At 38.8% G+C, this 14,721-nt stretch overlaps 1 protein-coding gene across 1 annotated transcript; it reads right to left on the minus strand.

Moving 5' to 3' along the window:
• Window positions 1–460: 460 nt before the first annotated feature.
• BDH2 (3-hydroxybutyrate dehydrogenase 2) lies at window positions 461–13,730 on the minus strand. Its single transcript, XM_033059756.1, has 10 exons — window positions 13,676–13,730; window positions 12,243–12,323; window positions 10,781–10,859; window positions 7,601–7,697; window positions 6,987–7,095; window positions 5,748–5,808; window positions 4,994–5,107; window positions 4,410–4,468; window positions 3,534–3,626; window positions 461–1,490 (listed from the first exon to the last, which is right to left on the minus strand). The coding sequence occupies exons 2-10, from the start codon at window positions 12,312–12,314 to the stop codon at window positions 1,437–1,439; spliced, it is 738 nt and encodes a 245-aa protein (XP_032915647.1). The 5' UTR covers window positions 12,315–12,323; window positions 13,676–13,730; the 3' UTR covers window positions 461–1,436.
• Between the last annotated feature and the right edge of the window lie 991 nt (window positions 13,731–14,721).

Below are 14,721 nucleotides of genomic sequence, written 5' to 3' on the forward strand. Positions count from 1 at the left end.
ATTTGTGCCCCAACTTGATCCTGCTTGGCTGCCAAGGTCACTTGATTGAAACACTAGATTCTCTAAAACCCCATAAACAAACTGCACAAGGTCAGAATGCTCCAACCGTAATTAACGGTAAATGTTAAACCCATAATAAGCCCAAGGAAACCAATATCTACAATACTTTTCTCATTTGTAAAATTAACATTTACATACAATTGTTTTAAAATAAGAGGCCAGATTTTAATTGGATGTGTTTCATTATCTTTGAAATCAAATAATTTATTTTAATGCTTTGGCTGATATTGAAAAGCTTAAGCTGTATTTTTATAAACATGGCAGTTGTTGCTACAGAAACACACACACAATATTGTACATTTTTTCTATGCTTTGATTATTGATGAATCATATTCAGTAGCATTTAGTCCTTAATTCCCCCCTCACATATGTATGTATATAATGTATATGAAGATATGTATTAAATTACATGGAGTTTAATTTATTAACTAGATAAATGGAGCTATATTAAAGGTGACCATGTTTACAGGCAGTTAGACCATGTAATACATGTTGGTTTTAAGCAGCATGTCAGCAAAACAAATGCTTTGTGAATTCAGGTTATTCATTGCCTTAGATCTCTGGGTCAGGACCTTTGTTTTGTCCCTGAGTATGAAACTTGACAATAATAGGTTTCTATTTCATGAATCAAAGCCACCATGTGCTATCACAATAAAAACATCAGCACATACTCACATAGAAACAGTCCTTTTCAGGGAAATTTTGCCTTGTGCTTTAGTGTGAATTGTATTGGTACTTGAGAATAAGGCATAGAGCACCAGAGTGTAGCACCTAGCAACAGATTTTAGAGAATTTTTCCAATATCAGTACATAATTTTGGAGAGGAATATATTGGCTCCATCTAGAGTGGTAAAATCCACTCCTTTTGCTTTTGTGCTACATGTCAAGCATATTTATGAAGATCCAACAATATACTTAAGAATACTCCTCTCACATATACTCCCTTCCATACCTGCTAGAGTACTGCCCTGGCATAGTGGTTCCTGTACATGAAAATCTAATTGTGAGTATTTAATTTCCACATACCTTGTAAGATGAGAATAATGATAATAGTTAATTAATTTCACTCAGATTTTGTTTAAAATACAGCTCAGATTTTGTAATTGCATAATATTTTTGGCCTCCTGAAATCTTAAACATTAAACTGCTGTTCTTTCATGGTTTTGCAGTTGCCGTAAATTGAAGCCACTTGAAGTATGTTTTACTCCAGTGTTTCTCTATTTAAGGAAAAGTTAATCAGCAAGATCAGTCTAGAGAGAGATAGCAGCAAGTTTGTTTGGAAAGACATTACATGCATGATCTCAATCTTTGCAAGAAACACCATCCTTATTTTTTTGCCCATCATAGTATGAATTTCCATTTGCAGGTAGAGTCAATCACAAGCTCCATCCTCCATCGATGATTAGTTCATTACCAGTCACATAGGCAGACTGAAATTACATAAAATAAACAATGATTTCAAGTAATTTTTCATGGCTGTTAATTAAAGGGAAACACTTTTTCTTTAAATTAAAAAATCTGTTTTCTTTTTGTGCACCTTTTTAATAATATAATATCTAAATAGAAACAAATATAGAAATTAAAGCCTTTTACCTCATTCAAGGAAGTGTGGCAGAAGTATTATTAGAGGCATTAAGATGAGAAAGCATGCTGAGAGTACAAATTTACAAAAGCTAGACTTCAGATATCTTACCTACAGGAATAAATACCTCACACTATGGTGTTACTAGGTCTGTCCAGCTGAGCAGAATCTGACCAGGTCAGCCAATAATTATAATGGAACCTAACTAAAAACTGAGATTATGTGGATAGTGGGGTAAGCAACTGAGCTGTTGACATTCTTCCCAATGTCACTGCAGAAACATGCTGAATATATTGCAAAATAGGAATTCTGTTTATACATGATTGAAAACCCTGTGAGCAGACTGGAGAAATTTTTTAGCATTATGTAAATACTAAAACCAAGATGAAATTGAGAAACAAACTACTGATGGATAGCAACATTAATACTGAACTAAATCCATTGAAGTATTTTCAACATGGACATTAGAATTGCTGGACATGACCAGTTTTTAATCGCAGTAAATTTATAGCAGCTGAAGTAACACTGGTGTGTGCTCATTAATGCTGGTGCTGTTTGCAGTGGTCATCAAGAGTCTGGTATGTAACAACCATAGTGGGTCTGTTTTCCTTATGCTAGAATAGCAGATTCACTCTGAGCATGAGCTAAAATATCCAGCAGCTCTGCTAATTCTTAAAACATGACCTAGCCATGGTGCAAGCTTGGTAAAGCTGACGAGCTCATTTCTCTTCACCATTCAGGATGACCTGGGATCATCAAGTTGCTCAGGTGACATGAAACCACCAGGCCATGGCACCAAATACATAATGCCCTGCAATCTCTGTCAACATTCAGAACACCTTTTGTGTTGCAGAATGAACTCAGAAAAAGAACATGGTTTAGTTTTTATTTTTATAATAATCTAGCTCAAAGAGAATATAAATTGTTCCGAAATTTCACGACTATAAGCCGCACCTGATTATAAGCCGCACTTCCGGGTGCCAGCAACTTTTAGTTCTTTGTCCATGTATAAGCCGCACCTGATTAAAAGCCCCAGGTTACAATACAGAGTGTGATAAAAGGTATCTATTCTATCACCATCTGTTGAGGGTGGGGGCAGTGATCCTTATCTCAATGGCAGATATTCTGCTAATGGGCCATCCATTGAAACCAGGTAGGGCATTGTTCTTTATCTTTTCACAACTCATCCTTCATGCAGCGAGTCATTTTCTGCTAATGGCCCATTGAGTCCCACTGTGTGACTGATAAAATTACTGCATCCCATTGGAAGTTGCTCCAGCCGGGGGAAGAGCCCAACATTTCTTACCAAGATAAAAACAGAGGTTTTTGGACACTATAAGGTAGCCCCTTTCTCCACTGGACTCCAGAGGAAAATCGGATTTCTCCACATCACCACTGGACCTTTAGAGGGAAACTGCACCTTCTACAGGAGCACTGCTTCAACTGAATCACATCTGTCACTGCAAGAGGACTGCAGCTACCATTTAATGGGACTGCTACCAACACCCTGCCTGATGGGGTGTCAGGTTGTACTCTGACTTTGTCAGAGTTTTGGGTTTGTTTCTTTGTAGTACTGTATTTCTATTTTAATTTCCCTAGAAAAGAACTGTTATTCCTAATTCCCATATTTTTGCCTGAAAGTCCCTTGATTTCAAAATTATAATAATTTGAAGGGAGGGGGTTTACATTCTCCATTTCAAAGAGAAGTTCCTGCCTTTCTCAGCAGACACCTGTCCTCCGAACTAAAAGAGCAACTTTTTGTTCTTTGTCTGTATATAAGCCGCACCTGATTATAAGCCGCACTTCGGGTTCGGACCAAAATTTTAGTCAAAATGGTGCAAAGTAGCATGGGATTCTGAGATAGGACATTTTATTTTATTAAAATACTTACTTCATCAGAGGCCAAGTACACAAAGAGGTGGGCCACTTCTTCAGCAGTAGCCATCCTGCCAGTCTTCTGTCTGGCTAGAAAGTCTTTAAATGCCTGGATATACAAGAACATTTGGTATATCAAAAATAAAAAAGCAATTATTTTAACCTCTTGACATGTACAAAGCAATATTGGAAACAGGCATCTAGTTATAACTTCTTTTAGTGCACAAAGTAGGGAATTAAAGCTGGAAAAACATAAAATCAACAGGGATGTGAATTTCAGGTTGAAAAAAATTAGGAGACTTTTAGAAAGTACCTAAATCTCTGCTTCCAGAATAAAGCCAACATAAAGTCCTTTATATCTTAATTTTTAATTATTATTAATAATTATAATTAATTATAATTATTAATTCTTAATCTTTAATATCTTCCTTTGGTGGTAGATATTCCCATGTCTTTCAAATAAGAACTTGCCATTATGTAGTAAGGATGGCTAGGCTTCCCAAATAACATTGACAGGCATAGGCCAGAATGCCCTGTCTGTGTTGTTTCTGTGCTACCTTGTGTCTGATACATGCCACAATAGAAAATGTCCTCTGCTTTTGCACTGGGTGCTGTAACCAACACCTGGAGTTGCTGCCATGGATGAAAGATCCTCTACATTCACTAAGCAATATTATCCTTCTGAGGCTTCAGTTTTGGTCAGTCCTTAAGTTTTCTGTCTCGAGTTCAAGCTGACCACACTTTCAAAGGAGACAGCAATGTTAAGTTATCCACAGTACTCTGAAATTGAGGACATTCTTGAATATGGGCAGAAGTGCAACTATATATTCTTTTTTTAAAAGAGAGTTAAATATATATATACATGTGACCAAGCTAATAATTCCTTTCTCACCTGTTCTGGGTTAGGTTGGGCTTGGATTCTTTCCTGTAAAGATGGTGTGTCAACAGTTCCTAAGCAAAATTTAAAATTCAGTATTAAAAATCAACTGCATCATCAATCACAACAAAAGTTTATTTGTTCTATTTGTATGTCTTAACACCTATGTGTAACTTTGTAATACAATTCAGGAGAAAGACTGCAAAGCTACCAATAAAGCACAGAGTTTTAAATTTTAGTAGAAGGTGAGAGTTTTGAGAATTAGACTCAATACTTTTCAGATGGTTAAATAATGGTCAGACTGTTAGCTAGCTCTTGCCTACTTCTAACTTCCTAGACTGCGTCTTTGAAAACAGCTATTCAAACACTGTGTATTGTATGTATAAAGTGCAAATACTAGATTAATCAGACTATACATCCAGTTTAATCACAGAATAACAACTTTCCTATATTAAAAGCCTTTCAAACACACTCTGTTCTTGTAGACTGCTGGTAACTTTAGTTACCACTTGCGAGTCTATTCTTTGGTAAAAAAGCCAAACCCAATCTGGCCTTCTAGTATCTGCTCCTAGTTCGCAGAATAATGTAAGAACACTTACCAGGACATATGCAGTTGCATCTAATGCCTTGTTCAATGAAATCAGCAGCCACAGCCTTTGTTAGCCCAATAACTGCTGCCTTTGAAGTACTGTAGACACACCTGTTCACAACTCCTAAGAGAAGGGCATCACAGAAACATAGTTAAAAAGGAAAAAAAGGAAAAAAGAAAGAGCCGGGATTGTTCAAAATGCAACTGCTTCTGGACTCCAGCATTTCCCTTAGCAGCTATAGCCTCTCCATAAGGGCAGGCTAGCTAAAATGACAACTGCCAGAATTCTACGTAAGTATACACCAGAGGAAAGCACACAATCTTTCAATAGGGTAAGTCTTGGAACTTGTCTAGAAAATGTAACAAGCAGCAAAGATTTAGGAAGAGCAGAAATCTGTCTGTTAGTCATGATCAGGCTGCTTTTGAAAGCATAGTTACAGCACTTCTGTAATTGTCATTTGCTCATTATATCTTTGAAAAACATATGTACCAAGATATCACTGGAAGTAATTTCTTTTTAGTTAATAAACACTAAATGCTACAAAACATTGAAAAAGCTCAGAGTTAAGGATCTTGGAGTTTCTACAATTTTCCATTAGTGTCCTTGCATTTATATTTGAGTTGAATTTTTTCCCCCAACCCTCCAGAGGATTTAAAAATAGCTTTGAATTTAGAATGTCCTCCAAGCTCTAAGTTGCACAATATTTTTATTGTATATCCATCACCTTAAAGATGTATATAAGGAACTCTAGCAATCTACTGACCTTTGATGCTGGATGCCACAGAAGACATATTTATAATATTTCCAGATTTCTGTTTAAGCATCTGCAAAAGAGTACTTTTGTCACTCAAATGCAAACTTTTTTTCATCTGCAGGTTCAGCAAAATAGCCCACAGCAACTCACAGAACAGCCCTGCATACACTTGATACACAGGGCAACAAAGCTGAATTGGCATAGGCAGGTGCCATTGACTGAAGCAGTAAAGCAGAGTCTGAAATTCTCACTCAGTTTCCCCGAGCCATGTCAGGATTGAAAACTATGCCAGGAAAGGATTTTTTTGCTAGGTCACCACCTCTCAGTCATTGCCCTCTTGTCATGACAGTAAATTACACCGCACAGACATCTGCTAATACCACCTACCAATGCAGCTACTCACTGATCCCACTCAAACTCTTCTCGTTTTGGAGAAGACTAAAGCATAAAACTCTAGCATCTATGAACTGTTGCTAATTTTCTTTAAGTTATGACCTCTTCAGGCATCCTAAAACTTGATATACCTGAAGTTGTTAAAAAACCCTAAACTTTTAAAATTAAGTTCAGCTAAGAAAAAACCCACCCCCAAACAAACTAAAAACCAAACCAACCAAGCAAAAAGAACTAGAACAGTACTGAAAAGAGTAGTTATCATCTAGTTATGGTCACAGCTTTCAAATCTGGCCTTTGTATTTACAGGAATGCAAACAACTTATTAAGTCTGCAAGTTTTTGTAGACCCAAACCTAATGATTATGTAAAACCAAGAAGCATCTTTGAGCTGCTACCTTCATTGAAGTGTTGAGCTCTATTCAGCACTTTAGCATTAGTGTCCCTGAATTTCTTCACAAGATAGTCTCCAGAGCTGTATAAAATTAATGTTATTATACATTATTTATAAATATTTTGAAGCACTGGTATTGTGCAGCTGTGTGCTGTAGAATAATTCACTAGCACTGTATTGCAATGGTTCCCTCACTGCCCTGCATAAAGTCTGGGGTATTTTAGCTGGCTTACATATGCCAACTCTCCAAATAAATCTTCTCTACCATATCCTTAAATAAATTGTCTGTTTGAAATATTATGCAATGCAGAGAATATTTTACAGTACGACCACTGGAATCTAAGGGCTCTCCTATCCAAAGTGGCACGCTTGTATTTTGTATATTGTCACAGTGGCACCAACTCTAATCTCTCACACTTCAAACAATGCAGCAGAGACTAAAAGTCATGGGCAGCCAAGCCTTGCCTTTGGGAGGAATGTCTTGATCATTAGATACATGCTGCGAACATTGAGGTTCATTGTGAAGTCCCAGTCTTGCTCCTCACACTCCAGAATGGTTCCATGATGAACAAACCTAGAATTAGTGCATGAAGTGGATTACTGTCTGTGGTTTACATTTCTAAGGTCTTTTTTCCACTTCTATTTTTTGCTAAGCTTGAAAAGGAGGGGATAAGAGCTGTTTTGCAGAATGCAAGCAGTATAGTTCTTCTGATGAGTATCAAGGACACAAAGCAGACTCAATATGTGCAACAAAATGATTGACAGTAGAAGAAATTTAAAAAAAAGTAGAGCACTAGCAGACTGTCAGCTTTGTTCACTGTTGTGCTAGGAGAGTCAAAGCCATCAGTAAAGGGTACACATAGAGCAGACAAAACATAAGTTCCAGAGCTGTTCTATCTTGGCCTGGTTTATGTGGCTGTGCAGAAAAAGTTCAGTTTTGATAAAAACACATGAAAGTTAGTATTAACGGTATGAAATCCATTAAACATAACAAATAAAATGCATTGAAGTAATAGCAAATAGTTCTGGAGGACAGGGAAAACTAAAAAAAATATTAGTAGCAAAGAGAATCTAGTTACCCTGCAATGTTACAGAGGACGTCAATCTTTTCAATCTCCTTGGCCAGATTTTCTATCTGCTCCTTTTTGGTGACATCCAGAACTCGTATTTGAATGCCTAGAAAAAACATGGCATTTGTTTCAATGTATTTGACTAAGGATTATTTTTCTGATGTGTTGAGGGTAGAGCTTACAATTCAATTCACTCAATGATTAAATTAGTGCAGCAGTTAATCTGGGACAGCATATCATGCTACTTAAAATTTCAGGAGAGAATTAAAATGATCAACTGTTTTAATTGTTATGCAACATGACACAAGCAGATGAGCTAGCTTAATTTACCATAAAAACATTCCAAATAAATTTGAATTCCACCATACTCTCACACTGAAGAATTACAGAACATGTATTATCATAATGAACTTTCATGCTCGTTATCATAGAATAACACTTGGAACTAGCTACATGTGTCTTACAGTGCCATTTCATGCTGCATTCCCGTATGTAGTTGATGATATTATGAATGAGATTTATACAAATTAATTAATAAGGAAACATGATTTTGCATAAATTATTAAAATAATGAAGGCAGTCACACTGGAACAGGGTCCTGCAGAGGTTATTGAGAAAATGAACATCCTTAGAGATGTTCAGAAGTTGATTAAACACAGCCCTGAGCAACCTGTTCTAACCAGTGCCACTTGGAGCACTAGGTGGAACTACATGGCCTCCAGAAGTCTCACCCAGCAGATGTGATTCCGTGAAATACTGTAAAGCTCTCTGTAACGCATCTGAGTATTGTCTAACTTAAAGGAGAATTTTATTTGAAATGGATAAAAAACCCGGGTTTTTTTGAAACCAAAGTGACAAGCCCCTGAAGAGGCTTTCTATGCCTTAGTTAAAGGATAGACACACTTTTGAAGAGATTTGTGTATTAGACCAGAGACAGGCTGGTGATTAACATCACATTGGAATTACCTCTCCTGGATAAAATTCAAAGACCTCAATGTGCCAAGTCTTGATGAATTACAGATTGACTAATCATATGTCTAAAGGATGGAAATGGCTCAGACCGTTATTATTTCTTTCCTTGTGAGCATACCAGCAAAGAGGAAAAATGTAACAATTTCCCACAACACCTTCAGAAGGAACCTGAAAAGCCCTCAAGTTCCCAAACAATTACAAAGCTTGTGGTGAATTCCAGTTGGCAGACTGATGTTCACACTAAAAGCTGTGCCAGCTGTGGTTTTGTGTATTTTACTGTCAGCCTGTAGTAGGAATTAATTAAATTTATTTTTTTCTCTCAAATCAAGTTAGAAGCATTTTCAGCTGTAAACTATATCAAAGTCTTATTTTTTATTTTAATATTGAAAAAATACTTTTTAACGTAATGTCCCACTTGTGTCGCCTGTGATTAGAAACACATCTTTGGAAAACCTGCTCCTTCAAGCATGTTCCTGTAGTGTCAGTAGAAAAACAATATTCCAGAACATTTGGGCAAACAGAATAGGTGGATCTAGTGTTGCTAGAATTAAATTTCTGAAGACATATGGATTCTACAAGACAGTAAGGAATTCATTAAAAAGATAAGCCAAGTATAGACCATAGAAATGCAAAACACTGGGTCTACCTTTTTGTATAGTGGGATGTTCTCTTGATCAGAGAAAAGCATTCTATGCCTTCCAGAGTGATGCTCTTGATAATTAGCCCAGTGATGCCAAAAGGCAACTGAAATGGGTGCTAGTCTAGCAAACAAATATCAGCTTCTTCAGTGACATACAAAAATCAATTACAGTAATTTCACGACCAAAAGGCGCACCGGACTATGAGGTGCACCCTCCGGGAGTCGGCAACTTTCGCAACTTTGTAGATCATATAAGGTGCGCCGGACTATAAGGCGCACTATTTTTTTGCCACGAAGATCCATGTTGTGCGCAACAAAGTAACAAATTAGTAACGGAATCCCCCGGAATCCCCCGTGGAGTTTACTGGCATGTGCTCAAATTGGAAGCATTTTAACAGATTGGTGTAGCCTTTAAACGCAGCCCCAAGCACCCTCTCTGTGGGCGGGGCCTGGCACTCCCGCCCACCCGGCTGGCAAGGCAGGGCTCACGGCTGCCATGGTTCAGGGCAGCCACGGCTCACACCTCAGGGTTGCTGCGGTTCAGGGTGGCTTGGGACCGTCTGCAGCTCGAGGCGGTGCAGCGCTGCCCGCCCCTTCTCTCCCTGTGCGGCTGCCGCTGGCCGGGGGCTGGCCGGTCCCTTTCAGCCCGTGCGGCCACTGGGGGCTGGGAGTGGGGGCTGGGCGGTCCCGCTCAGCCTGCATGGCCGGCAGGGGCTGGGAGGTCCCACTCAGCCCACACGGCTGGCGGGGGCTGGCAGCAGGGGCTGGGCGGTCCCGCTCAGCCTGTGCAGCTGGTGGGGACTGGGACCGGGGACTGGGCAGTCCCTCTCAGCCCACGCGGCGGCTGCTGGCTGGGGGCTGGCCTTTCCTGTCCCCCGCTCGCGGCTGGGCTTACGGCTCGCACTTTTTTTTGCAGCGAGGAGCTGAGTCGCATGCAACAAAGTAACAAATTACTGGCAGAGGCTCACCCTTTTTTTTTTTTGTGCAGTGAGGAGCTGAGCCGCGTGTAACAAAGTAACGAATTACTGGCAGTTTGCAAACATTTTTCACAGACTGGCGTAGCCTTTAAACGCAGCCCCAGGTGCCCTCCCCGTGCCGCAGCCGGGGCCGGGGGCAGCTCCCTCCCTCCCCACGCAGCTCCTGTTGGCCGTGGCTGCCCGCTCCTGCCCCCCTTGCGACTCAGCGCTCCTGCAGCACCGCCCCCCCATTGTGGCTCACACTTCCGGGTTAGCGAATTTTGCAACTTTGTACATCAGATAAGGCGCACTGGACTATAAGGTGCACTTCCAGGTTCAGGGAAAAATTTTAGTCAAAAGGGTGCGCCTTGTAGTTGTGAAATTACTGTATTTCCCATGTCTGAAATAATACTCTGATATGCTGATGTTGCACTATTTTGCATGCTAAACCTCTGCTATTTCACACCACAGAATAAAGCGATGCAAACATTGAAAGAATTAGTCTGGATATTTTCCTTTTTTTCTGCCTTTTTTCAAGCTGTCCTATCATCAAAGTATATCTTGTACAGCCTACACAAAACTTGTAGGAGCTGAACTAACACCTGCTGTAGGGCCATTTACCTGGATATTTCCCCAGTTCTTGCAGTTTAGACTCATTGATGTCTGTAGCAATGACTTTGGCTCCTTCTTTAGCAAAAGCCTGAAGAATACCAGAGAAGCAGTTTATATTTACATATTTCAGATCATACCAGAAATAAAATCTCTTTTCAGGTGCTTTTCAGCTTGAAATAGAAGCCAAGCCAAGCTGAAGGCATCTGATCTCTGTTTTCATTCTGAGCATATCAGGGAGTTGTACACGACTATGTAACGTTATAAGACAGATTTAAGGTGTTTCCCCTAAAGGAAGGAATCCATAAATACAGTATGAGAACAGTAAATGGACTAAGATAATGGATATTATTATTGCCCTTATTAGCTGCACTAGTAAGAAATAGGGCTAGAATTATCTGTATTGTTAGATTTAAATGAAGTTATGAGAAATATGACAGGTAAAGGCAGAAGTCGTAAACCAGGATTTTTTTATTTTGAGCAAAATCCTTTGTATCCAAATCACTGGAACAGAATATTAAAAACAGCATGACTTTTGATATTTAAGCAGAGACATTGCTTCATTCTTGATGGTCTCCTCAAAAGCCTCTGTTTTTTTATTGTGATTACTGATAAATCAACAGCTAACAAAATAAAGTCTGTCAAAAGTATTCTGATACACACCAGCCTTCCATGGCTTGTTGGGTATTTACAAACTGAAGCCATCAGGAAGATTACCTGCTCCTTGGACTGAGTGATTTATGTAAGAGCCAAGATCAGCAGTCTTCTGTGTTCTCAGCCACATGCATGAGAAACTTACCAGTCTGGCAAAAATGCAACAGGAGCTTTTCCTGAGTTGTTGATTACATTACAGAGGTAACAAGAAATCTGGGTTTTTTTTATTTGCCGTGGAAAAGGGAAGTAGCAGGAGAAGAACTGGTCAAAAGGCGTTACAAGATAACTGGAAAGTTAATGTGTACCTTGAATTCTGTTTAACAGTAATAAAAAAAATTTGTAAAGTGCTCATTGTGAACAATATGCTAGTATCATGTGAACTTGATTATGTTGGTCATGAATATAGGTAAAATACCTTGGCTTTACTGTAGGGGATCCTCACAGTATCTAACTTTAGACTGGGAAATAGTCCCTCTATCATCTCTGCTTTCTCCCAGAACAAAGAAACAGAGATAATGGATAAAAGGTACAGATAGTACCAACCACATATTGTTAGAAAAGCAGTTGCAGCTGTCCTCAAATCCTACTCTTATCCTTATCTAACATCTCCACTCATAGCTGAAGATTTTCATAAATTGAAACATCAAAAGCCTGCATGATACAGCATAGTGGCTACATTATTCCCCGATTTTTTGACTCTGTACTTCTGGCCTCATCTATGGTTTATTAATTCAAGCATTGGTTTGGTGCAGGTGTCGTTGGACAAGCTAAAATGAGAGACCTTGAACAGGCACAGCAGGACAAACATTTTCCAACTTACAATCGCAGCTGCTCGGCCAATGCCTTGTGCTGCGGCAGACAACAGGATGATCTTCCCATCCAGCCGCCCCATGGTGCTGACCTGTGCAGGCACAGGATGGAACAGAAATGTAACAAAGATAGGCCAACATCAGCCCTGGGAATCAGATGTAAGTACATTCCCAAAAGTAGACATGATCCAGGTGTACCTTTGCCATCACAGTTGTCCTGTTTGGCTCTGAGAGGCAGGGCTGCTCCACCTTTTATTTTATTTTTTTTTTAGTTTTAAAGGACCTCAAGAAGTCAAAAGGCATTTGAGCTCAGAAGTTGAAGCTTCATTACAACAGAAATTAGATTTTATTTTTTCTTAAACAGGCAAAAATACCCCAGGATGAAACAGCAGTACAGTAATTCGTAATCTAGCGTTTCCACTGTCCATGGTATTCTAGGAAAGCAGGTCTGTCTTCTGTTTCTCTACAAACTTTTCAATGTCCTAGACTGCAATGCATTCTACACAACGCCCTGGCTGGGTATCTGCCCTCAGTTGTCTTGGGAATCTTCCAGCACAGCAGGTTTCCAGCCCCAGTGAAGCAGGAATGTGTGTGGGGAATGAAGCTGCCAATCTTGCCTCTCGTTCCCTGTTCTCAGGGAACACTGACCGTGCTTGGGGCAGTAGGGAACCTCTAGGAGCTGCTACCTTAGTCTTGATGGAGCAACCAAAAGGCAAAATACAGCCCTGTTAAAGTGCTGTGTTAGGTTTACCTAAATACAGCATGCAAAAATGCAGACAAACAAGTAAAACAAAGTGCCAAGTCTCAAAGAAGTTCCTAAAAGTGAGGTCATTGTGTTCCAGTCACAGTGTGGTATCTGGAGTTTGTTAATTAGGTTCCCTATAAGTAAAACTCCTGCATTTTCATTATCCTCCAAGCAACTTTGTCTATGTAGATATTTATGCAGAAAGGTGTCGTAAGAACAAAGTCTTTAAATATACACATAAATCTAACACACCAAGTACTTCACTGGGAGATTGGGATAAAGTTGCCATAATCTTCCCTATGTTAACAGCCAATGTTGTCCTCTAGAGATGCTCAAACCTATTCTGTGACTCAGATTACAAAGTCAAATTTAGTGTCCTACGTCTTGAATAATTTACTCATTTCTCCTATTTTGATCAGAAATTCTGTTTTGTTAGGTTTTTTCCTGACAGAAGTTGAAGCAGAACTGTTTTCCTGAAGTTTACAGACTCAATAAATTAGACTTCTGAAGCAACGTAATGGAAAAATTTTTTTCCAAAAGCCACCTGGATCAGTTCAAGTACTTCCCCGAATCACCTTAACACGTGGGAAGCAAAATGCATAATAAATACATTTTCCAATCTAACAACCAAGTCTTATGAACATTTGCCACACTGATTCCATGAAGCATTTACAAATAAATGTTAATATAGTCACTCACCAAGAGATCTCAACTTTGTTGTATTTACTGACCCTTGTACAAAAGGAAGTTCTTGAGCTTTTTTTTTTTTAAACTGTGCTTGTTGGGATTTGTAGTCCAACTGCTAAGTTTCTCTATAAGAACGTAATTTCCTGTTGAAACATTGAGATGCTGCCACCTAGTGAAACTTGGGATTTTAAAAAAGTGTGATTTTGCTCCTGCACAGGAAAGGACACACAAGTGTCACCAGCATTAGCTGACTCTCTTATAATGGAATTCAAGAGGTCAGTAGGATTCCCATCAAAAGGCCACAAACATGTTTTTCCAAGCAATGTCTTTTTACAATATAAACTATCAAATTCCAAATCAGGACAAAACTTATGTGATTTTTTTGTTATTGTTGTTAAACTGGTGATTTACCAGCATATCTTTTGTTTCTAGTGATTTAACTTGCTTATGTTAAAGCAGAATTAATATCATTAAACTGAAAAATTCTAGGACAGACTAATTTATCTATAAGCTCACACCAGACTTAGGACTACCTGATAGTATTATTAAGGAATTCGGTGTCCTGCCTAAAATTCATTAGTTTGTTCTCAGCAAAGCCACTTCTGTGGATAAACTGGGACACACATACACAAAAGTTCAGTTTATCTTGTCTTTCTGCTAAACTATGACAGCTTTTAAGGCTTTCCAGATCAGCCCTCCAGTAAACAAAATCTTAATTTGCTAAAAGCATCTATCTTTCTGCCCTCTAAGCTTTTACCACCCAAATTTAGCCACAGACCTGTGGCAATAAGTTTCTGCTCTTTTTAGTTAAATCACTAGAAAAATCACCAAATCTAGTTGTTCCAAGCAAGTAATAATTAACAAAAAAACCACTAGAAATTGTATGTGGAAGAAGTAGATCTATATATACACCATCTTTCCTGATTCTCGAAGAAAAAAAGTCAGTCTAATTAATTTACAACACCAAAATGCTGGTAGCCAAAGGAAATCTCATCATAGTGGGAAATATAGAAAAGTAATAAACCAAACCAAACAAAAAAACAACCGAAAACAAACAC

The sequence above is a fragment of the Catharus ustulatus genome, chromosome 5 (assembly GCF_009819885.2).
Source record: "Catharus ustulatus isolate bCatUst1 chromosome 5, bCatUst1.pri.v2, whole genome shotgun sequence".
Classification (NCBI taxonomy): domain Eukaryota; kingdom Metazoa; phylum Chordata; class Aves; order Passeriformes; family Turdidae; genus Catharus; species Catharus ustulatus.

Excerpts from the sequence above, each read along its gene's own strand:
- BDH2 (XM_033059756.1), bottom strand. The coding sequence starts at position 12,314 with ATGGGGCGGCTGGATGGGAAGATCATCCTGTTGTCTGCCGCAGCACAA. Across the intron at positions 5,809-6,986 it reads TCAAGACATTCCTCCCAAAG|ATGCTTAAACAGAAATCTGG; the intron begins GCAAGGCTTGGC and ends ACTCTTTTGCAG. Across the intron at positions 3,627-4,409 it reads CCCAACCTAACCCAGAACAG|GCATTTAAAGACTTTCTAGC; the intron begins GTGAGAAAGGAA and ends TTGTATATCCAG.